General features: G+C 47.2%; 1 protein-coding gene and 1 long non-coding RNA gene across 4 annotated transcripts in view; one reads left to right on the top strand and one right to left on the bottom strand.

Annotated features, from left to right (window-relative positions):
* LOC133230844 (uncharacterized) overlaps positions 1-21677 on the top strand; it is a 33652-nt gene extending 11975 nt beyond the window's left edge. The window contains exon 3 of the long non-coding RNA XR_009730978.1: positions 1934-21677. This is a non-coding gene — a long non-coding RNA (uncharacterized LOC133230844). The remainder of the gene's footprint in view (positions 1-1933) is intronic.
* The window catches only part of AK2 (adenylate kinase 2), a 23731-nt gene continuing 13056 nt past the window's right edge, over positions 11651-22325 (bottom strand). The window contains exons 3-7 of one of the 3 annotated variants that reach the window (XM_061388785.1): positions 20913-21023; positions 20689-20783; positions 16138-16210; positions 14781-14976; positions 11651-12529 (exon numbers count right to left, since the gene is read on the bottom strand). In XM_061388785.1, coding sequence (XP_061244769.1) covers positions 12525-12529; positions 14781-14976; positions 16138-16210; positions 20689-20783; positions 20913-21023 — 480 coding nt within the window. In that variant the 3' untranslated portion in view covers positions 11651-12524. Of the gene's footprint in view, positions 14977-16137; positions 16211-20688; positions 20784-20912; positions 21024-22325 lie in introns of those variants that run through there. The other 2 variants (XM_061388776.1, XM_061388794.1) reach the window with 2 other exon arrangements.

Raw genomic sequence — 22325 nt, 5'->3', positions numbered from 1 at the left:
AGCATGGAGCCGAACAGAGTGATGACTGAGTGTTAACAGTATTGAGTGGCCCAAATCCCTGGACTAACAGCTTCCTCTCGGGCTTCTATATCCCCTCTCCCCTCTACATTGAAATGCAAACTGGGACTTCCCTGGCTGGGGCCCAGTGCAGGGGGCCCAGGTTTGATCCCTAGTCAGGGAACTAAGATCTTGAATGCCTTGCTCTGGGGCCTAAAAAACAGAATCCCTCAAACTGACCATGTCACTCTGTTCGTTTGAAGATCTTCAATAACTGGCTCTAGGATGTGTATGTGTCTAAACTCCTTGACATGAGGGTGAGGTCTGCTGCTCCTTGGCCCCGGCCTGCCTCCCTAGCCTCATCTCTCATATTCAGCCCTCCCACCCATCCCCCCGCCACTAGCCATTCCTCTCAGGCTCCAGCCATGAGGAATACTTTGCTGTCCCTGGAGCATGCTATCCTTTTTCATGTCTCTGTGCCTTGTATACGTTTTTCTTCTCTCACCATCCAGCAAACTCCTGCTTTGCTTTCAAGGCCCAGCTTCATGTTGGCTACTCCAAGTCTTCTCCAGTGCACCCAAAGTTACAGGTATCCCTTGTTTTTCAAAAGTTTGCTTTCCACCACTTTGTTTATAGAAGACCCACATTAGTACCTGTTTTTGCTAACCAAGAGGAATCCGAAGGGGATTTTCACTTTTACAAAACAAGGCAAAAAGCAAAAACAGCATTCAGTGTTTGCTCTGCAGCCAGCTGTAGAGGCAGTGGGCATCCAGAGCAGAGCAGAGAGTGGCACGACGAAGCTCCTTCTCCGGGCACCCCACTCAGCGTCTCAGCATCAAGCTGCCATAGCTTTCACCTGTGTCTGTGAGCATCTGTGCTCTATCTTGTGCGTCCTTGTGTCCTGAGATAACTGCTTCTTTGCCTTATGCCATTTTGGCTTATGAAAGGTTGCAGTGGAAAGCCCCGATTTCAGATATCAGGGGAAACCTATAATTGCTCTCACTTGTTTTCCCACCATATCACCCAATGCTATAATTACCTGTTAATGTGTGTTTCTCCCTGGACGGTACCCTGTGCTTCTTGCATCCTCTATGCCTTGCTGACCGCCAGCAGGCCAGAGGCAGAAGCCCAATGTTGGCTGAAGAAGTGGACTTTGAACCATTCATCCAGAAATGCAGCCCTGGGTCAATCCTATGCTGGACACTGCGTAAACCTACTTTTTGTCTTTGAAGGATCCTCAGTCACTCCTCAACATAGGTTGAGTCTGTGTATTTATAAATAAAAAGGTGTCCAGGTGGCTTGTGGGCCCAATCACGTTTCCAGGAGATGAACTGGAGGTTGCCAGGTGGATGTGGAGAGGGAGGGGACTCAAGGAGGAGAGACAGGTTGATGTTGATCTCAGGAACCTTTAAGAGGTTCTGTTGTGCCAGAGTGTAAAATACAAGGGGGATATGAAGGTGAATGGGCCTCCGTGTGGTGGGCTGGTGAGTCTAGATTTTGCCCTGCAGGTGGCTACACCTCCCTTGCCCCTTGTTCTAGGAGCTCTTGGCCTGGAGATGAGTTTCTAGCGCATTTCTTTGTTTCCTCTGTAAGCAAGGTGGGCTGAGGTAGGAGCTAGCAGGGCCAGGCAGCTCAATTAATAAAACACATTTGACACAAAATCTGTCCCCCACGGCTGCCTGGCAAATTTGCACTCATATTTCAAGGTGTGGCTCAGATGTCCCTTCCTCTGAGGTCTTCCCAGATCCACCTAGGCTAAGCTCTTCACCCCCTGCTATGCTCTTCCTGCTCCCTCCACGTGTCTCTGATTTTACATCTGTCTCCTCTACTAGACCGGGAGGTCCTTGAAGGCAAGCAATCTCATTTGTTTCTTGGTGCCCAGAGCCCAGTACAAAAGAGTAAATATATTGAATCAATAAATGTGTTTATTTTGCAGATGAGGAAACCGAGGCTCACAGAATGTGAATGATACATATTAATAAAAGCTGCCTGGTAAGGGGCAGAACCAGGACCAAGCCCAGGTGTTGGGAGTCCATCCAGTGGGAACAGAAGGTATGATTTCAGACAGCTGTGCTCAGAGCTTGGTGAACTTTCAAAGGCATCATGCCTCGGTTCTGATCCCCGCTGCCCAGACAATGGCACAGCTGAGCGAGGAGGGGAGAAACATATATTGAGCACCTACTGTGTGAAGACCTAGCATGGGACACTCTCATATATGGGATTCTGTTTAATTCTGAAGAAGGCATCACTGTCCCCATAGTACAGAGGAGGAAGCCGAAACACACAGGACTAAAGTGACTTGTCCACCATCCCCCAGCCAGGGAGACACAGAAGATGGGGAGTCAGGGGCTTATATGAGCAGGAGCAGGGGTTGGGTGGCGGCTCTCAAAAGGGGATGACTTAGTATATCTTTTGGATGGGCAGGGCCCAGTCATGTGATTGTGCCATCCAGCCCTGGGAGCACCTCCACCCCAGAGACAAAGGACCTTGCATTCTGGGTGTCTGCCCAGGGCTGTCTGTTATTCCTGCTGCCTTCTTGGTCTGGCACAGAGCATGTGAGGGACCACACTGCAGCTCCACACCTGTGCCAGCCTGAGGCGGAAGCAGGGAGTCTCAGGGCCCGGCCTTGGTGGCCTCAAGCCAGTGGGGCAGCAACAGGTGGGGCTCTGACCTACAAGGGAGTCATATGAGCCCAAGCCAGTATCTCAAAGGAGGGGACTCTGGCCCACCTCCACCCCAAAGTCATCACAGCGACTTCCTTTTGGTCTCTCAGCTGTTCTGAAGGGAAGATGTGTGGACTGGGATTCTGAAGGCCCTGCTGGGTGGGGCTGGTGTCCATAACTTGGATGACGAAAGCCTGCATTTCCTGCAGAATCATCATGTGCCAGGTTCTGTGCTGGAAACTCAAAAGAACTATTTCTCACAACAGCCCTGGGAGGAGGCTCCATTATAACCCCACTATACAGCTGAGGAAATGAAGCTCAGAGAGGGTAAGTGACTTGCCCAAGTCACACAGACTGGCACAGAGAAACTGGGATCTGAGTTCAATCTGGTTCCAGAGCTAATAATGCTCTTCAAGCCATATCCTTTTCGAATCCCAGGATCCTGAGTTCTAGACTTAACTGGTTCCTTGGGAAAGTCCCAACCTCTCTGGCCTATTTCTTTTCCTATAAAGCAAGAGGATTAGATAAGGTAAAGCTGAGGGCTCTAACAATCTGTGTCTTTGATATCCCTCCAGTCCTCAGAAGAGGAGGTCACCATGGCAACCATAAAGGGCTGTTCACTGTGTCAAGCCCCCAAATACAAAGGTGAAGTGCAGTTTTTGTGAGGAGCTCACGGAAGTCTAGTGAGAACAGTCTCATGCAGTTCACATGGGCTAGGTGTTACAATGTATTAGGGGGCTCAGGCCATGAAGGAGTAGGGTTTAAAGAGGGATGGGGAGAAGGAACTCCAGGTGGAGAAAACAGCATGAACACAGGCTGGGAGATGAAACTCTGGAGCCTCGCTTCACACTCTTAACTACCTCTGTGATGATCTCTGAGGTCAGGCCACTCCACTAGCGCACACACACCTCAGATGGCCTCAGCCCTCTTCACTCACTAGCATCATGGCTCCAGAGCCAGACAGGCTGGGTCCAAGGCCCAACGTCAACAATTACCGTGTGTCCCCTGGGTTTCAGATTGTCACCTGTAAAATGGAGACAATGAAGATACTAAATTTGCAGGTTGTTGTGGTGATTAATGGAGAAAATGCCTAAAGAGGGGTTAGCATGCCGTCTGGCACATGGAAACGCTCATGACATCTTCACAAGAGGTCCTTCCCTCCTCTTCACTGCCCCCCAGCCCACAACTCTCCATTGCCTAAATCATTCATCTCAGGTCTTAGTTCAGGCTCTTCTCCTCCTCCGTGAAGCTTCCCTTCTCCGGCTGCTGCAGCCCTCACTCACTGCCTTCCCTTAACTCTTGCAGCCTATGTCTATTCCACACAACTCAGCAACTGAGTCAGATGCCTGCTTGTTACCTCTCCAGGACCTAGACTGCTTTTGCCTTCTCAAAAATCTCAGTTTCCATTGGGGTTCCACATGATTTCAGGAAAGCTGATTCTACTCCCTCCTGCACTTGTTCTAATGGTAGGGCACATGATCTAAGCTAAGCCAATAAATAACCCCTCCCACTAATGGCCAGTTCACAAGTGATCAGATGATCTTTGTGAAGAAGCTAATCAAACGCGAAGAGCTGACTCATTGGAAAAGACCCTGATGCTGGCAAAGATTAAAGGCAAAAGAAGAGGGTGGCAGAGGATGAGATGGTTAGATAGCATCTGACTCAATGGACATGAATTTGAGCAAACTCCAGGAGACAGTGAAGGACAGGGAAGCCTGGTGTGCTGCAGCCCATGGGGTCACAGAGTCGGACATGACTTAGCAACTGAACAACAGATGATCTTAGTCCACAGTGAATCCTGCTGGGAACTCTTGGATACAGAGTCTCTCTCTGGCTCCAGATGGTATAGAGTGTAGATGTGAGGTCTGGAACTGCTGCAGTCCTTTTGCTGTCATGAGAGTAGCCAACCTGAGGATGATCCTGAGAGTACAGAGCTAGGGGATTAGCAGAGAAATAGATCAAATCATGCCTCCCAGCCTCCACAAGACTTTTCAGCTGCATGAGCCAACAAATTTCCTTTTCAAAGCCAGTTTGCTGTTATTTGCAACTAAAATCATTCTGATTCAAACACTATCTATTAATAAGCTACTTTTACAAAGAGATGTATTTTCTTCACTACATATTGATTAGGCCCCTGCTACATATCAAGTTTGGAGAAGGCAATGGCACCCCACTGCAGTACTCTTGCCTGGAAAATCCCATGGACAGAGGAGCCTGGAAGGCTGCAGTCCATGGGGTCGCTGAGGGTTGGACATGACTGAGTGACTTCACTTTCACTTTTCACTTTCATGCATTGGAGAAGGAAATGGCAACCCACTCCAGTGTTCTTGCCTGGAGAATCCCAGGGACGGGGGAGCCTGGTGGGCTGCCGTCTGTGGGGTCACACAGGGTCGGACACGACTGAAGTGACTCAGCAGCACATATCAAGTTCTGTGCTAGGTGTTGGGGATTTAACAATAAACAGTACTGATGTGGACCTATCCTCCTCAAGTTTATAGTTTAGTGGAAAGAATCAGGAATTTAAGCAACTGCTTTGGGACCTGACTCTGATGTTGTATTTATTTTTAACCTGCTTAACATCCAACCCCACTCCCTTGGACAATAGAACTCTGTCTTTTCTTTGGACACCATATAAACGCCTGGTCAGCTGACCTAGGTCTGGCTATCTGGCATAGTCCATGACTCTGCCCATAGTGACTCAATCAGTAATGGGCATTAGGGTCAACTCTGGGGCTGCAGACTTTAAAAACAGTTCCAATACTTCTGCAGGGGTCACCCAACTAGAGAAACATAAGCCTGGGGTTTCCTTGAGTTGAGAGAATGCTAAGACTAGTTGTGAAAGTTGGTAGCAATAAAATTCTTTGATTTTACTCATTCATTCAACCAGAATTCAGTGCCCCCACCCAAGCTGCAAGACTGGGGAAAAGGAGATGAAGAAGACACGGCCCCTCCTTTTGAGGTCAGTCTAAAGAGGACAAATGAATAAATAATCACAACACAGCCTAGCCATACTAGGAGTCACCAGAGAGACACCACCTCAGCCTGAAGGTATTAGTTTTCTGTTTTTAAGTATGCGATAATTATACACAGAAAAATTAGAAGACCCAAGAAAGCTTTTTAAAAACTCCATAGTTTCAACACTCAGCTATGATCACAGTTAAAATACTTTCATCTGTAACCTCCCATGCTTTTTCTGTGTGTATAAACTTAAAAACAAAACAAAACAAAACAAAAAACAACCCTAAATGCAATGTAATACATTGGGTTGGATCCTGGAACAGAAAGAAAGGACATTAGTGGAAAAACTGGTGAAAACCAAATAAAGTCAGAGTCTAATAATGTACCCACGTTTGTTACACGGTTATGTAAGATGTTAACATTTGGAGAAGCTAGGTGAAGTGTATGCAGAAACTCTCTGTACTATCTTTGGAATCTTCCTGTAAACTTAAAATTATTACAAATCAAACGTTTACTTTAAAAAATGGACCCATTCTCTATTGTTTAATAGATTTTGTTTATTCACTCAATAGTTTATCATGAAATTTTTTTGTCTTGGAATGATATGATAGCATTCTATTTCATCCCTTGAATGAATCATAGCCTATCCCCCCTATTGTTGGAAATTTAGGTTGTTTCCAATTCTTACCCTGTCATACAAATGCTGTGAACACTTAGTCATTTCCTTCGGATATTTAACAAAGTGGAATTGCTGAGGTGGAGCTGCCAGCTAGGGAACACATGCCGAGCACCACGGGCTCTAACACTATTCACAAGGGTCTGATATACATAAACTTGATCGGCCAACCACAAGGGGGAGGCACCGCTCTCATTCCTTTAGGGCAACTTTCAAAGGTTTTCAAAGGATGAGCCAACAAATTCTCAGCACTCTTTCAGCCCAGTCCAGCACCTCCCTGGTGCCCCTGCCGTGGACGCACACAGACCTCTCTTGTTCTTTTGCACTCCTTCTCATTCTGGCTTCCAGGAGGGCAGTTCCTGCAGGCAGCCAACAGGTGGTCCGTGGAATAAAGGCAGGTACCAGAGGTGGTTTCGGCAAACACTCCAGTGTCAAGCAGCCTTTCCTGGTTTGGTGTGGTAGCCATGGGGGGTGGAGGTAGCACTGGGGAGTAGGAAAGGGTTAAGACAGACATTCTGAAATATACCTGGTGGCTATGGTAACGTCCTTTTATCCTCAGCAAGTGGCCACGGGAAAGGAGAAAAAAAGGGTCATTTATTGGGCAGCTGCTATATTTCACATTGACTCTGCCCACCCATAGACAAGTGCTATGATCCTCATTTTACAGTAAGTTTGTTGAGGCTTCACAACGAAGTGTCTCCCCAAGGCACACAGGGGAGCTACAGTCAGTGCCAAGATCTAACAACAGGTCATCTTCGTCACCCCCAACCCAGGCCCACAACCACTAGGCACATGAATGAACACTGAGCTACAGTAAGACAGGGGTTTCTCCCTCTTCTGAGGGACTGCTGTGTCCCACAGCAAAGAATCACACAATTCACGGTCAAAGCACCCATGCGGAGAGTTTGGGGGAAGCAGAAAGAAGGGTGGCCTGTGGTTGAGCTTCAGTGGGCCCTCAAGCCTACATGTACATGCCCCTGTGCTCTTCTGTGTTCCTGACATTACTTTTACAAAAAACAATATTTATTATTTATTTGGCTGTGCTGGGTCTTAGTTGCAGCATTCAGAATCTTTGATATACATCTCGGCATGTGGGATCTTGAGCTGTGGCATACAAACTCTTAGTTGCAGCATGTGGGATCTAGCTCCCTGACCAGGGATGGAACCTGGGTCCCCTGCACTGGGAGTGCAGTGTCTTAGCCACTGGACCACCAGGGAAATCCCTCGACATTACTCTTGAGCTGAAAACCTTCTCTTCCCTGTGCTTGGTTTCAAGCATATTTCTAACCAGTTGCAGATTTCCCAAGAATTCTAGAGGCTCACTAGGTAAAAGCTGCCAGTAAGTGCCAGCGGCCTCTGTACCTCCCCTTGGGCCATGGCCCCTCTCTGGAGTGCCCATCCTCCCTCCACAGACCCACCCCGACCCACCTCCTCCATGAAGCTACCCGCTTCTCTGCAGTCTGACTTCCTGCACCACATAATTAGCACTTCTTCCACATCCCATTTCTTTTCCAAAACAGACTCAAGGCAGTTTACAACACACATGGGGGCACAGAACACTAAAATTACAAAAGCAGAGTTTGGGTGAGGTGGAGTAAGAATCTCATTAAGAAACAGTGGCAGAGGAAAGCATAGCAAGTGAACATTAGGGGAGCTTTCTTACATCGGGCAAAAAGGAAACAGTAGAAAATGAAGCATTCCTTTATCTAACTGAAGAGTGCAGACCAGCTAAGTAGGAAGCAAAAGGATATCCTAGCTCCAAGCTCAGAGAGGTTTGCCCCCAAAGTCTTTATCTAAGGGACCCCATACAGAGTAGTCATTTGCTATGCAGCAATGTTACCCTCAAAGTGCAGCTCTATTTAGCCTAAGTTACCAGCATAGGGTGAGGGGCCTAAGTCTTGTCTTGCCTTTGCTCTCTGACACCTGTCTTTCTCCTCCCTTCTGCTCTTTGCTTGGGGGCACCTCATCCAGACTGGGTACTTGGAAGGGGCCTTCTGTAAGGGCAGCTCACCATCGCAGTGCCCTGGATGATTCCAAACACAGAGCCGCCACATTCCCAAGACATCAGCAGGGCAATGCTCCCTCTGGGGTGTGAGAGCCATGAGACGTGCGAAGCTGCAGCCAGAGAGGAAAGACTGCGAGGCAGAACCTCCTGTTGCCACCCTTCCCAGAAGCAGGGGTTATTCCAAGAGCTTTGCAAATCCAACACATTAGCACCTTCATGCCCATAACAAGGAAGCAAGCAAGAAAAACAACACACAAAACAACTTTACCCTGAGGTGGCACTCCTGACCCAGGCCCTTCGCTGGGACAGAGCAAACCTACTTAGCTTTCTTCTCTGTTCATCCAGGCTTCTCTGTATCACAGGTGCCTTCAGAATCTGTCTTCCAGAAAAATGTCAAAGCAATTGGCACAATGGTGTTGCATGGAGTCACAGACCAGGCTTAGCCATTCATAGGTATATGAGCCTCAAAATGCATACATATGAGATAATGATAGTACTTACTTCCACATGGTCATTGAGAATAAATGAGATAATATATAAAGAACCTACCAAACAATAAGCATGAAATGTTAATCTACTATTAATTATGAATATACAAAAATACAGAATTCTGCATACAATTTCAGGCGTCCATAGACTTCTAGGAGATCTTCAGGTTAAGAATTCTTGCAAATTAAATGTCCATCAATGGATGACTAGATAAAAAGGATGTGGTACACATACATAATGGAATACGACTCAGACATAAAAAGAATGAAATAACACCATTTGCAGCAACATGGATGCCACTAGATTATCATAATAAGTAAAGCAGGAAAGAGAGAGACAAATACCTTATGAAATCATTTATGTGTGGAATCTAAAACATGGCACAAACGAAGCTATCTACAGAACAGAAACAGACACACAAACACAGAGATCAGACTTGTGGTTGCCAAGAGGGGGAGAGGGTGGGGAAGGAAGGCCGGGGAGTTTGGGATTAGCAGATGTAAACTATCATATATAGGATGGATAAACAACAAGGTGTTACTCGATAGTACAGGGAATTATCCAATCTCCTGGGATAAACCATAACAGAAAAGAATATTAAAAAGAGAATGTGTATATATGTGTGTGTGTGTATATATATATATAAATATAAATATATATATATATATATATATATATATATAAACAGCCATTTTGTTGTATAGCAGAGATTGGCACATTGTAAGTCAACTACACTTGTTTTAAAAAAGAAAAAAACAGAAGAATCTTTAGCCTAGCCTGGCTCCTGACTCAGGAAAACAGCTCTTGCCCACACCCACATTTTCACTGAGCTCCATCAGCACACACTGAGCGCCTGCTGCATGCCCACACAAAGTCTTGCTCACCAGTGTCGTCAGCACATCTGAGGGGTGGAGATCATTCCCATTCAACGGCTAAGGTGCAATGATTTGCTGGAAGGCTGGTGGTGGAGGAGCTGCTGCTGAAACCTGTCATTTCTGACTCATGTAGCTTCTTCCTGAGAAAAGGCTGGTTAGGCTTCCAGAGGACCGAGCCTGCTCTTCACCCCGCTCCGTCCTGTCTGTGACATTTCGTGCACATGAGATCCTAAACACATACCTTGGGTCCTCAGACTGTCAATGATTTACCCCAAACTGGCTCTGGCGGTGTGGGGCGTCCACGAAAAAGAATCCATCTGGAAGGGCCCTTTCTGCTACAGTGGCACTGCATCACTGGATCACTTCAGCAGCAAGGTGTCAGAGACTGTGTGAGTCCTGACTCTGCTTACGGTGCCCTCAGGAATGTGACCACTGCTGAGGCCTGGTCTCCTTCCCTGAGACAGAAGACAGCACTGACCACCTCCGGGGCTTTGCAGGGGCTGGGGAGAGGTCAAGCAAGGCCGTGGATGTGGGGCTGCTGCACAGCACCTGACGTGTCAGTCTTCCTCATCCAATCTTGGTTTCCAGAGAGGAGGCCAAGCCCAAAGGAGCGAGCAAGAGCTCACCTGGTCTTCTTCCAGTTTATTCTTTCCACTCATACCACGTATCCTCCCAGGCTGCTCTGACAAAGATTTCCCTCAGTTTGTTGCATGATGATCAAGGAACAGAAGAAAATTTTCATGGGGTATTTAAATACTTTGGGGGATGAAAAGATCAAGGCAGATAAATCACGTGAGAATGACCCTGCAGAGGTGTGGGACGTGGTAGAGCAGGAGAGGGAGGAGTTGGAAGAGGGAGCAGGAGTTCAGACACCAGAAACAGGCCTGCCTCTCTCCAGAGTAAGAACACCTGCCTGGAGCAGGAAGGTGCTTCCAGCTCAGCTCCATCTGCTTTCAGCGATAGCAGTCACTCTCAGAAACCCCAGTGCAAAGGCAGCCCATTCAAAGAGCACGAGAGCTTCAGTTTGGACAAATGATTTAAGCTCGTTTTTGCAGGGGAAGAGATGGATTTACAAAGAAGCAACCAAGGGTATTAAAGAGGCAGCTGAAAAGGCAGCCAAAAATCTGGCTTAGGGATTAGAAGCACTGGCTTTCTAGGCTGTGGACAACTGTTTGCTTAACGATCATCCACCCTGGCAGGAAACAGGTTATTTTTCTATGTATCCTCGGATTCAGCTAGCATTTATCCAGTCTGTTGTGTGCCAGGTACCAAGTAGAAACCTTCTCCTTATAAACTTCATTAACTGCCAAATGAGTCTGAGAAGGTAGCATCACCAGCCTCTTATTAAAAATTATTTATCAACTTTTGGCTGCGCTGGGTCTTGGTTGCTGCCCGTAGGCTTTCTTCAGTTGCGGAGAGCACAGGCCACTCTCTAGTTGTGTTGCGCTAGCTTCTCACTGTGGTGGCTTCTCTTGTCAAGGAGCACAGGTTCTAGGGCACGTGGCCTTCAGCAGTTGCTGCATGTGGGCTCAACAGTTGCACCTTGCAGGCTTCAGAGCACAGGCTCAGTAGCTGTGGTACATGGGTCCAGGTGCCCCACGGCACGTGGGATCTTCCCAGACCCGGGATCGAACCAGTGTCCTCTGCAGTGGCAGGTAAGAGTCTTAACCACTGGACCACCACTAGTCTCTTTCTCACACAAGGAAGCAGGAGCAGAGTAAATGCTTGGCTGGGATTTGTTGTACATCCCTGAACCCAAAGCACAGCACTGTCTCCATTGGCCCAAGCTGCCTTGTCCTTGGGCTCAAGAAAATCCTGCAGATGAGCTGAAGGCCAAGAGGGAGCAGACTCTTCTTATGAACACACTCTTGGACCTTTCTGCCTTCTTATGACTTCTAATGACCCAGAAAAGGGCTTCTAAGTCAGATCCAGAATTCAGCGTCATTTTACTAGCCCACAGCTCCTTAAAAAATGCCACAACAGGGGATACAAACTTTTAACACACTTTATTTAAGGGCCAAACAAGGCAGCATTTGGACAGTTAAGAAAGGCACCTCATTGAAAATAATACATCACAGTGTTGTAGACTGATCCCAGTCATAGGAGTTGAGGATGGAAAGGACAGTCTTTGGATAATGTTGCTTAGGACACTTGCTCATTGATTAAAAAGAGTCCGTTCACACGATGTGGATGGAGGAAGGCAAGAGCGCAGGACTGTGGCGTATGCTGGGTGGCTGCCGAGGGCTCACCCGTGAGGGCAGGTGGGCTGGTAAATCAGTGGTGAGTATGGAAGGGAGGGACACCAGCCTGCCCCATGACTCCAGTAAGCCGGATTTGTTGAGACGCCGCCCCCAGGAACACATTCCATGTCTATTGCACGTGGGGAGATGACGTTCTGATTTCATGGTATGGGTAACCAGGATTAGTAATCAACTCCTGCCCTGTTCCAAGCTATGGGTCAGACAGGACAACAGTGTGATTTCCCGCATTCCTGGGCTGGCATGAGGTTCTGATCAAAGCTGAGGTCTCAGGGCACTGAGACCTGTCCAGTTGTCACCAGTCCAAAGTAAATGAAAGCATGATTCCTTAGAAATAATATTGCATCTCCTTGTTTCTATTTATACCCTCCAATCAAGTGTTTTAAAAAATTAATTTTCCCCTTTGCTTATGCTTTTAAGAGTTCTACTCCACGTAAATGAAACTGCTTCATGGCAACACAGCTCCTTTCCCCCGCTTGGGCCCTCACCGCTCCTCTGTCCCCATCCTTACCCTGACCGCCCCTCCCTCTGCCCAGCACCTAAGAGCAGGGATCATGCCGTGGGGTGATGAGTAGTGGTGCAGTCCCGCCTGGCCTTCTGTTACTAGGCTGAAATAAAGAGGAGACAAGAGAAAACAAAATGCATTTTTAAAAACCAAGTAACCATCAGAGAAGGTTGGCATGCACACCCCAGTAACCAAATGCATTAAACACTGGACATTTCTCTGCCAGGTGAAAGCTCTCATGCCTGCTGAGGTTAAGGCTCTGGAATTAAGCAAAGCAAAAATTGAATTCTACCCACCCCCAAGAGGACATATGCACCCCCGACGACCTTCCCTTTCCCATTGGCAGCCCAAATATCACATGTATATGTGTGCACATGTGAATGCACACAGACAAATATTTGAGCACAGATCATGCACACGCTATCAGCAATCATTCAAGGACCTCAACTTTGAGACCAAGTGCCTGCAACTGTCCCCAGTCAAAGGGGAGTCAACTCTAAGATTCATGAGGCCACCTCACCCAGAGAAGCAGCCCAGATCCCTGCAGACACAGCAGACAGTTTTGGTTTCACTCCCTTTCCTTGTCCATTCTCAGAAATCATGTGCTTCCCAGAAACATCCCATGCCAGGCTGGGTTTCCGTTAAGAATGGGTGGAGTTAGTCTCCAACCAGGGAAACAAGGCAGAGCAGAGCCAGCAGACACTCACTTGAAGCAGACAGAGAGGGACACAGGTGGCCACGTACCGCAGCCAGTTTCCAGGCGGACAGAGGACAAGCCCTCTGGTGGTCTCACAGACAGCAGGAGAGCTCAGGTCAGGTGGGGGCTGGGCACTTCCGAGGCCACTGCACTGAGTCAGCAGAGTACCCTGGGCAGGTGGCATTATTTACTGGACCTGTCACTGACTTTTTAATGGTTTTTCCAGAGCCTGCTGTTTTTGTGGTCCCTCATAGCAGTCAATTAATTCCTCCGTTTGCCACAGATCAAACCAGAGACCAAAAGGCACAGTGTGGATCTCAGGAGATGCCTAAGAGCCGGGAGCCGAGGTTAGGAAGAAAAGCTGGTTACGGCCATAGGTGATCTTATTTTGGGGGTGGTCCTTTCTTGGGGAGACTGTGACCACCACCGTCATGACATAAGGGGTGAAGGACTAGATATGGAAGGGAGAGGGCTGAGTTCAAAAGGGATATATGTGACTTCATATCCTGTAGAGACTGGGCTTGAATAAATGCTAATCAACATGATCCCCAAATGATCCTCAAATCACCGTTTTGTTCATACTTGCAAACAGAGCAAACATTGAAAATAAAGACAAATCTATCCTGCTGTCTTTGGGGAAGTGGACTGGCTGCTCTCAGATGCCTAGCCTGGATGTTCAGAAGACAGTCTGAATTCAAGAGGACCTTTCACCTGGTTTAATTCTTTGGCATCAATTTAGTATTCAACACAGGTGCCGAATGATTCCTACTTTATAGAACCATGGGGCAGATCACAAAAATAATTCAACTTGGCCAGGCTCTTTCTATGGTGATACCCTCTCCCAGTAATTTCTGGAATCTATAAAGTAAGTGCCTTTTCATTCCTGTTTAGGGGGAAAAAATTAATGATCCCTTTCCACAATGACTCACTGACTTTTCATTATGGGTGAGAAAACAAGTGGAATTTCTGGCCAACAGGCTGCCATCAGGAACTGTAGCCCTGCCTGACTGTATGTGACCCAGGACTTCTAATTAGCTGCTGGAGATGGAAAAATACCCAGGAACTTGTCTGCCTGGCGGATACTTGAGTTAGTTTATTTTGGTTGAAAATAAAGTGAAGTGAAGTGAAGTTGCTCAGTTGTGTCTGACTCTTTGCAACCCCATGGACTGTAGCCTACCAGGCTCCTCTGTCCATGGGATTTTCCAGGCAACAGTCCTAGAGTGGATTGCCATTTCCTTCTCCAGGGGATCTTCCCAACCCAGGGATCGAACCCGGGTCTCCTGCATTGTAGACAGATGCTTTACCGTCTGAGCCACCAGGGAAGTCGAAAATAAAGAGTACGGCTAAAGAAGTAAACAGTCTCGCCTACAATTTAAGAAGTATAAGAGTGTACACATACTTATACTGACACACGTGTGTGCACGTGCACGCACATACACACCACACACACACAAAGATGAGATGAGACTTGCGCACACACCAAAGGTACATGAAGCAAGTGCTTTTTTAATCAATACATCAAATGATATTCTTGCTGGCCTGAGGAAGCTTCCCTCTGCCTACTCTGCCATTCCCACCCACTCGTTCAACAGGGAAAGGAAGAAGAAAGAAGTTCCTTTTTGGACCCAACATTAAATAAACATAACCAAGTCTTTACATGTGGCTTTGGAGAATGCTGCTAGGATGCTTGCAAACACGACGTCAGGGGTCTGGGACGCATCGATGGCGGAGTGGATCCCCCGTTTACTGTAGTACTCCACCAGCGGGGTGGTTTGAGTGTGGTAGGCTTCCAGGCGGATTTTCAAGGCCTTCTTATTATCATCTGATCGGCGGATCAACGGTTCCCCAGTGATCTGAGAACAAGAAGAGGGCAATGAAAGGCTGGGACTCAGCAAGGTCTCCTAATCCAAGGCCAGATGCAGATCTGAGATGCTGTCTGATCCCAAAGTCCATCACAGGGAGAGACAGACAATCTAGACCTCCTTCAATAGAGAACTATGAAGACCTTCACTATTCCCAGCAAGCTGGTCCCAGGAGCAGACCACCTGGTCCAGAGAAATCGGGGAGCCTGAAATAGCAACTGCGAGAACAGGGCTGAAGGAGGCGATGGGCAATGTCTTTATCTCATAGCTGGTGCTCAGGCTGTTCAGCTTCCACGACAAACACTTGGAGGGTGAGAAACAAGAAAGAGAGGCCCCTGAGACCAGGACAATACATCAAAATCAGAGCTGCAGTAGAAATTACGATCTTAACTGCTTCAGTTTTTTACCAGGCCATCAACGTTCTAAACGTGCCAAGTGGGGGGGGTGGGCGGTGCTGAGTGATAGCATTGCAGATCTGAAATGCGACAGAGCTGACAGATGGCTTTGCAACCTGTGTGACCTGATGAACTTGTCTCATTTGACAAGGTTAAGTCCAGGAAATTCATTCTGTTGTGGCCTGCATGTTCTAAAACAGACTAAATGAACTATTTATGCAAATATTTCAGTGACTATGTATGAGACCCTCCCTTTTACATCTGCAAACAACTGAAGACTGTCATAGGAACTTGGCAGTGTTAACCTGGCCAAGCCCTTCTGGAATCTGCAGGGCACAGTAGAGTCATTAGAGAGAGGATATTCTTCTGAAGTGGGGCTGGTCAACAAACCTCTCTTCAGTCCTGTCCTCCCAACCCTGGCTTTAATTCAGGCCTCCAAGCAGCCTTCTCCTCCTGATTAGGTCACCACTGAGGTTCCCATGATGCCAGGAAGGGGCTGCTCTGGACAAAACAGGTACAAACTGGGCACCATGAAGTAGCTGGCACTGGTGGCTACCTCAAGGTCAAACAGTAAGTCACCTGGAGGGACACTCTAAAGACGAGCCACAGTCCGTGTGATTTACGTGACAGTGATACTTCTCATAGTTTAATGATGGTGGGAGGAACAGAGGGAAGATGAGAAGAACAAAAGGAAGAAAAAGTGAAGAAAGAAAGAGTAAAGAAAGAAAAGGACGTTTCCCGTCCTGAATTTACATACATCATCTTTCATGGGTTCCTTTGGGGGATTGAACTCCTCGTGGTAGGAGCGGCCACTCTGGGGGTGAATCAGTCTGCAAGACAGCAAATGAACGTCAATCAGGCCGCTGGAACTCCAGGGGTCTCCAAGACCACAGGCACAGAGAAGCTGGATGCAACGACTTTAATCCAGCAGAGAAACCAGTTACAGGCATCCCTTGCTTAGGAAAGTAACTGGGCATATACCAGAGCGGGTATCTTTTCTCTTTTGACCCAACATTAAAATAAGTGTCTGTCTGGCTGGAGGCTGGCATGACAGCCTGTGGGCTGTGTGTCCCATAGGTCTCACACAGCCACCCATGTATTCACCGGTTCATTCAACAAGTGCTGACTAACTGCCTAGTCCAGTTCAGGTCTTGAGCTGAATCCAGGGGCTACAGAGAAGTGAGTCAAGATCCCTGGTCACAAAGAGTGCTTAATGTAGAGAGGGAGACAAATGTGGAAATAAGTAACTACAGTAGATGTGGTAATCCTTTAACAGAGACTTGGACAACGTGCCATGGGGGACAGAGGACAGAGAGACTACCCTTATTTTCTAACCTACTTTGGGTAAAAAACAAGAAAGGCGCTATAGGAAAAAACACGTGCTATGGACGCAGATGTCACCAGGCAACGCCGCACACCTCTGACCACAGAGACACAGACAGCCCAGCCATCAGAGGGCAATGCTCAAGGTGTCAAGAAAACTGACACATTAAGTCACAGAACAAAGAGCTCAAGAAGCAGCTTTTATCTGGCACGGGATATGTAGCTGGCAGCTGCATCTCTGCCATGTCCCCTTAAGCAATAAGCCCACGCCCCTGACTGGCAGTGGCCACACCACAGGAGCCCCGAAACCTAAGAAGGGAAGGAGGCAGGCCAAATGCTGCTCCGCGGCTGGGTCCCTCTCAAATTCCCGTGGTCTCCCAATTCTATGCCAACCAAGATCTGCTTATTTAACCGATGGCTGCTCTCTTCATGAAGTCTGTTAGACCAGAGCTTCCCAACATTTTCTACCTCTTGGCAGGCACAGAAAGTACTCAGCGTGCTTGCTCTGGTGGCAGAGGGGGTCAGTATTTCAGCACATCAGTTGGGAAAGTCTGAGTCAGACTTTTGAAGCCACACAAATTTGCAAAATGTGGCACTGTGTTTCCATGACAGCATAATTTTGGGGGGCCAAGGGGTCCATTTATAGAATAAGGTGGTCAGGGGACAAGTGACTGCAATCACACAGCCCAAGGTTGAGCCTTTCTTTGAATTGCTGGAGGGGTTCCTCTGGTGCATTCACTGGAAATGACGCCCACTGGGAGACCCAGAGAGAGAAAGAGCAGGAGCTGGGGCTCGACTACAGCTTTCTCTTTGGGAAGGGCTGGGGGCATGAGATGGGGACCATGTTTTTTTTTTTTTTTCTGGCTGAACCTCGAAGGATGTGGGATCTTAGTTCCTCAACCGGGATCTGAACCCATGCCCCCAAGCATGAAGTCTTAACCACTGGACCACCAGGGAAGTCCCTGGACCATGTTTCATCACCTTCTGAATAGCACAGGGCATATAGCAGCCAGGCAGCAACAAACACAACTCTCTCCTCTCCATGTCTCTACATCAGCTCTCACTCACTCTCAGATTCCCTCAGCCCTCCAGTTACATATAAATACACTGCTCCTTCTCCACCCTCAAATATCATTTTAAGGAGAATGCAAGACTCATTTTTTAGAAGGGAAAAGAAATCAATCTCCAAGTTCTTAAAATGGGACTGGTCTCAAGGACCAAAGTACCAAAACAGCTCTTAGACCCACTGAGCCTGGCCTGGAGGTGAAGATGTGGGGGGACCAGGCTGGGATGCTACAGCCACTGCTGCCTTGGCTGAGATACTTCAGACACCTGCGTTCTCATCCACAGAATGGCAATGGCACAAGACATAAGAAACCAATGAAACCAGAGAGCCAACACTGAACAGGTTAAAACAAAACCCACCAGCCATACTTATGGCAAGGAATAAAATAATCACCCATAAAATTATTAGAAGTGAGGCCTGAGCCAATTCAATCTTATCGTGTCAGATAAGATCCATATTAAACTGGTTAGTTCCTGACTCTCTTTCTGGCAACCATCAGCACAGTGGACGATGAGGCAGAAAGCAGGCTTTTGGTGCCTGTTCTGCCACTGACATACGTACAAATGGACTTGGAAAAGCACTTTCACACAGTCTGACCTGTTCTGTTTCCTCCTCTGTGAGGAGAGCACTCACTTCCAAACCGAGAGACTGAGGCTTCCCTCTTTCGCCCTCTACAATTGTGTAGTTTGTTTTCAGAATCTCTCGGTTCCCCACCAGCCAACTTCAGCCTCGTCACTCCACAGGTGGATCACACGAGGCTCCTTGGTGGGGTCCTTGTCTGTTTCTTCTTTCCCTCAACTGAGCCTGTATCCCAGGACCAAGCCAATATTATTACAATGCTGTATCGGCCACAGCACTTAGTGGCTTAAGAACATCCCATGACTCCTGACTCAGGCAGGTCTACCCTCTCTGCTCCTTGGCAGACCTTGCAGCTTCCCAACCTCTCTCATTCTACCATCCAGCCTCCCAGGCCATTTCTCCAGCTCTGGACATTCTTGCCTCTACTTCCTTCTGGGAAAACCTCAATAAAATCCTCTCTACCCAGGAAGGTCGAGTCTCACTTTATGCCTCTCTCCTAGCCAACCTTCCCTCTCTGCCCACAGGCTCTCTTACTGGACTCCTATTGCACTAAACAGCCCATGTTTCATGTAGGGTTTGTGGACACTCTGAGGTCAGAGATGGGCACTGGTATATCCTCTCTTGGTCCCTTGCTCCCAGAGCTGTGCTGTGCACAAAGCAGGCACTTAGGAAACTGGGCCAATCAGATCAAAGGTCCCTTGTGTCATCTAGTTCTGTTAACATTTACTTTGCAATGTCTGGGACCCCAGCCCTGGTGATGTCCCTTCCTAACAACCCTACTGCTTCTTGGACTGTATCAACTTTGCCTACTCTGTGCCAGTGCAAAGAAACAAAAAATCTGCACTGAAGGAGCCTATGCAATAGCTGGAAATATGAAACCTGGACATTTGAAAAGGAAATTAATACAAGGTGCATTCCCCTGTATCCAACACCACCTTCCAGAACACATCTAACACTTATTCTGCTGCCTAAGGCTCTCCTTAAAGACACGAACTGCAGACACACGGGGGAAAATGCTCAACCTCATTAGGAAATCAAAGTAGTACATTTATAATAAAAAAAATCATGTCCCCCTTAATTACTAACTTACATGTACTACAATGGTCAGAGCATCAGTTTGCCAGTAGACAACTAGTAGAAACACAAATATACAACAACTAGGGAATAATGCAGTAAATGATGGTTCATCTACTGTGAAACAAAATGCAGCAATGAAGAATAATGGTCACAGGAGGCTGGTTCAAGATGGAAAGCTGACCACCTTCCTGAGATTCCATTAAAATGACTAAAGGGGGACTTCCCTGGCGGTCTAGTGGTTAAGACTTTGCCTTCCAAAGAGGGGGCTTGGTTTCCATCCCTGGCAGGGGAGCTAAGATTCCACATGCCTTGTGGCCAAAAACCAAAATATAAAACAGAAACAATATTGTAACAAATTCAATAAGACTTTAAAAATGGTCCACATTAAAAAAAAAAAAAAAAACCCAGGTTTAAAAATAAAGTGTACTATTGGTACAGTAATAGACAGATGAATTTTTAAAAAAATAAATAAAATGACTAAGGGATAAAAATAAGATATGGTCTATAATAAAGATAAGAATGGGAGGGTCTATTAGTAGTTGGAAGCTTCCCGCATATCTCTGGAAGGCAGCACAAAGCAGATGTAGAGTGTCGGTGAAAGGGTTAAGTAAACTGTAGCCTGGAGCAACGGCACTCTTTAAGAGCCACTCGTCAGAAGCTGAAGCGTTTCTGTGTTCAATGTTAACCCCTATAGAGAAGTCAGCACTTTAAAACAAAACACACAAATAAATTAGTGTTTTTTGCTAAGCTGGCTGTACCGTGAACAAAATTTCTTCAATTTTCTAAACTCTGTGAAGATGGTCCTACTATTTTTATAAGAAATAAAAAGCCTACAGCAAGGTATGGCAACTCCAACTGAAATCAAACTTAAAAAGCACTGAAATGGAGATACACATGTAAGGAATTTAGTATTTCTTAAGCACCCATGTCAGCAAGGTTCTGAACTATGCACAACACGCTATCTATTATGCACAACCGTTCCTTGAAGCAGGTACTATTACCCCCATGCAACATAAGGATACAGCCTTAGAGAGGTTAAGAAACTTGCCTAGGGTCAGAGTTAAAAGGTGACAGGACTGAGCTGCTGCTGGACTTTGGATCCCTTGCTCTTCTTTCCACATCCCCATCCCATGTCACCAAATAAGATCAATCCCCCTGGAAACGGCACTAAGCTTCATGGCTGGGATTAGGCCAGAGCAGTTCCTGTGGTCTGCCAAAGCTCTGATGAAGCATGAAAAGAAGGGACCTTCAGGGGACAAATACCTTCCTGTGATTCTCCGGATGAGCAGAGAGTCTGGGATGCTGAATTCAATCACAGAATCAAGCTTCTCTTTCCTCTTCTCCATGAGGTCATCAAGCTGTAAAAAGAGCATGTGGCCCACCTAAGCTACCAGAGCTTGATAAGACCCATTTCCCTCAAAGGAATAAAGAGATAAAGGACCAGGATTTGCTTTCCTGGCTTGGTGTTACAAAACCAAGTCACTCACCATTTCTGCCTGCCTCACGGTCCGAGGGAAGCCATCCAGAAGAAAACCATTTTTGCATGGAGGGGTCTCCAAATTCTTTTCAATGAGCTCCAAGACCATTTCATCACTCACCTGGAAGTCAAGAACAAAACAGTTGTTGGGGTTATATCCATTAACTAGGTGGCAATAGCCCAACTCCAGGGTTATAAGTCTGTGTCTGTATAGCCTGATTACTAAACAGGTTCTTGACCCCAAAGAAGCAAAAATCAGAGCAACTATGGAGTGGCTCCCTTTGGAAGATTCAGTTTCATGATTATTTCTGTGCTTGCCACACACACATTCTCTTCCCTTGAGACTCTCCTGTGTCCCAGTAATCCGGGAGAGGAAAGAGGATTCCAGGGCCTGTCACCCCATCTAGAGACCTCCAAGTCTTAGGTCCCGAAGGCCTCTCTGGCTATTAGTCAGAGTCCTAACCATCAAATAACAGCTTCTTGGAAATTAGCTGTCCTCCAGACACAAGAAAGTGAGGGTACACGGCTGAGAGACCACCTGAGGGAGGCTCCAGGAGAGAATGAGCGTTGACCAAAATGTCAAAAGGCACCAACTTAACCTGTTTCACAATTTTGATTAGGCTAACAGTAAAGGGACCCAGGCCACCTTGGACAGGAAGCAACAGAGAAGTTTACTGACCTGACAAGACTGGGTCAGAACCAAGGAGCCAGCCCAACGGCCTCTGAGCCTCTCTGAAAACTCTAGTGAGGACCCTCTTTGGCTTTCAAAAACTGGTTATCCTGGGTTATCACTGGAAGAAAAGCTCCCTGCCAGTGTTAAAGTGAAGGCTGCCCATTTTGGTAGCTAACGCTCTTATCTCCTGGAACCAGCTGTGAACTTGGGGACAAAGTATAAGCTCTACGACTAAGTGAAGGCTGGAGATAAGTAATCTCATTGCCACATCCCATTTTGTTCTCAGTACAGGATCTTCTATCAAGGTCCAAAGTCCAAAATACCCAGCTCTCAGGAGTGACTGACGGCCTCACTCACATGAAGGGCAGGCCAGAAGTAAAGGGGCAGTGGGCGCGTCAGCAGAGCTAGCCCAGATCCACAATCTCAAAGCCTGACAGGAGGTAACTCAGCCCAGCACCTGCCCTAACCAACATACTAAGATATGAAGACCAGAGGCCCAAGCACAAAACGATTCTTCCCAAGACCAAGTCCCAGAAAAACTCAGTTACAATTAAGCTCTGGCACCTGGGTGGTGCTGGTGGTAAAGAATCCGCCTGCCAATGCAGGAGACATAAGAGATGGGGGTTCGATCCCGGGGATGCGAAGATTCCCTGGAGGAGGGGATGGCAATTGACTCCAGTATTCTTGCCTGGAGAACTCCATGGACAGAGGAGTCTGGCAGGCTACAGTCCATATGGTCGCACAGAGTCA

Source organism: Bos javanicus, chromosome 2, assembly GCF_032452875.1.
Source record: "Bos javanicus breed banteng chromosome 2, ARS-OSU_banteng_1.0, whole genome shotgun sequence".
NCBI lineage: Eukaryota > Metazoa > Chordata > Mammalia > Artiodactyla > Bovidae > Bos > Bos javanicus.
This window is presented reverse-complemented; position numbering and strand designations above follow the sequence as displayed.